The sequence below is a fragment of the Lycium barbarum genome, chromosome 11, assembly GCF_019175385.1.
Source record: "Lycium barbarum isolate Lr01 chromosome 11, ASM1917538v2, whole genome shotgun sequence".
NCBI lineage: Eukaryota > Viridiplantae > Streptophyta > Magnoliopsida > Solanales > Solanaceae > Lycium > Lycium barbarum.
The window spans coordinates 48,388,270-48,390,488 of record NC_083347.1 but is presented as its reverse complement, the minus strand read 5'-3'; the positions used below and the strand labels follow the sequence as shown (position 1 = coordinate 48,390,488).

At 40.4% G+C, this 2,219-nt stretch overlaps 1 protein-coding gene across 1 annotated transcript; it reads right to left on the bottom strand.

The window, feature by feature from the left end:
• Nucleotides 1-1,189: 1,189 nt before the first annotated feature.
• On the bottom strand, nt 1,190-1,963 carry LOC132619815 (uncharacterized). Its single transcript, XM_060334598.1, has 2 exons — nt 1,815-1,963; nt 1,190-1,733 (listed from the first exon to the last, which is right to left on the bottom strand). The coding sequence occupies exons 1-2, from the start codon at nt 1,961-1,963 to the stop codon at nt 1,190-1,192; spliced, it is 693 nt and encodes a 230-aa protein (XP_060190581.1).
• Between the last annotated feature and the right edge of the window lie 256 nt (nt 1,964-2,219).

Sequence of the window (2,219 nt, the reverse complement as noted above, 5' to 3'; positions counted from 1 at the left end):
CTGGTTTTCTCTTGATCTTCTGGGAGAATAGTGATTTGGTTGTACCCCGAGTAGCCATCCAAGAAGAAATATAAATCTCTTCCCGCAAGCCTATCAAGCATTTGATACATGAAAGGCATTGGGAAATCATTCCTCTTTGTCCACTGATTCAATTTTCTATAGTCCGTGCAAACTCTACTACCGGTAACCGTCCGAATTGGAATCAATTCATTTTTCTCATTGGGCACAACGGTGATCCCACCTTTTTGGGTATACATTAAACCAGACTAGCCCATAGGCTATCCCCTATTGGGTACAAAACACCGAATTCTATCCACTTGATGATTTCTGCTTTAACCACTTCTTACATAGGAGGATTCAACATCCTTTAATGCTCAACACTCGGTTCACAATCTTCATCAAGTTGGATTTTATGGGTGCAAATTCCAAGAGGAATTCCTTGAATATCCGTAATACACCACCCAATTGCCTTTTTGTACTTTGTCAAGTCACTATTAGTCACTCTCTTTGCTCATCCATCAACCGGGTAGAAATTATCATGGGCAAAGTGTTTTTTGGTCCAACGAATTCATACCTCAAATGTGAAGGAAGAGGGTTGAGTTCCAAGGTGGGAGGCTCAATGATAGAGGGCCTTGCGGGTGGCTTCTCATGGTTTCTAGATCAAGATCAAGCTTTTTCGGATTGTGTTTATATGTACCCAACCCCACCAATGCATTAGCCGTTTTCTAGAATTCTTCTTCATTTTCCCCCTAATAGTTCATTAAAATAACCGCCAACATATCACCCACATGTTCATGCTCAATGGTTGTCGCCATAGCTTCATCAATTGTATCAATAACCGACACGACACTCATGTCCACCGGTTGTTTCATCGATTTACAAATATGGAAAGTGATCTCTTCATCATTCATTCTAAATTTTAATTCACCCTCTCCACATCTACAAGAGCACGCCCTGTAGCTAAGAAAGGTCTTCCCAAGATTATGGGCACTTCGAAATCAACTTCACAATCTAAAATCACAAAGCCAACTGGAAATATGAATTGGTCAACTCTCACAAGCACATCATAAAGAATACCCACTAGTTTCTTTATGGTTCTGTCCTCCATTAGCAACCTCATAGTTATGGGTCAGGGAGTGCCAAAATCCAACTTGTTAAAAATAGCAAGTGGCATAAAGTTGATGCTTGCTCAAAGATCACATAAGGCCTTTGCAAATTTGTAACTCCCAATTGTGCAAGGAATGGTGAAAGTTCCCGAGCCTTCTTTCTTATGAGCCAAAGCTTTTGTCACAATAGATCTACAATGATGTGTAACCCCCATTGTTTCAAAACTAGAATGCCTCCTCTTGGTTACAATATCTTTCATGAATTTCGCATACCCGAGCATTTGCTCAAGTGCCTCCACTAATGGGATATTGATTGAAAGTTGTTTCAATTTCTCTATGAACTTGAGAAAATTGCCATCATCCGCTTTCTTAGCCAATCTTTGAGGAAATAGAGGAGGAGGTTTAGGAGTAGGCTTCAAAGCTTTAGTAACCTCATCAACCACTTTCTCGCCTTCCGACACTTCATCACTTTTGGGGATGTGTTCAATAACAATAGGCTCCTTGATAGTAGTCTTCTTCTTTTTCATCTTTACTTCTTCTTCAATGACCCTTGGCTCTTCAACAATTTTTGCTTCATCAACCAACCCTTTTTTCATCACCAACTCTTCTTGCCGAATTGTTTCCCCACTGCTAGTAGGAATTGCATAGCATTTGTGTTAATCATTTGCCGGATTTACAATCGTGTCACTAGGGAGCGTACCCTTTTGCCTTTGATTAAGTTGAGTCGAGATTTGGCTTAGTTGTGACTCAATTTGTTTAATGGAAGTGGAATGAGAAGTCACCACTTGCCCCATTTCTTGACAAAAGGAATTGGTTGACTCCACATTTTTCAAAACTCTTGATAGCATATCCTCCATTTTAGAATTAGCGGGGTTACTAGTGAATGGTTGGCTTGAAATAATTTTGGTTCCCCTTGGGTGGGACATAAGGATTTGAGCTTCAGGGGTTGTTATAATTGTTGTTATAACCACCTTGATTGTTGTTGTAACCACTTTAATTGTTGTCCCACTAATGAGAATTCCCATGATCTTTGTTCCAACCTTGATTCCCTTGACCTTGCCGCTAAGATCCTTCATTAGGACCTTGGTAGTTAGGTCAGGAACCCCCCCACCC

Coding starts and splice junctions, on each gene's coding strand:
- LOC132619815 (XM_060334598.1), bottom strand. CDS start 1,963: ATGGAGGATATGCTATCAAGAGTTTTGAAAAATGTGGAGTCAACCAAT. Junction 1,734..1,814: donor TCGACTCAACTTAATCAAAG/GCAAAAGGGTAC, acceptor TCCTACTAGCAG/TGGGGAAACAATTCGGCAAG.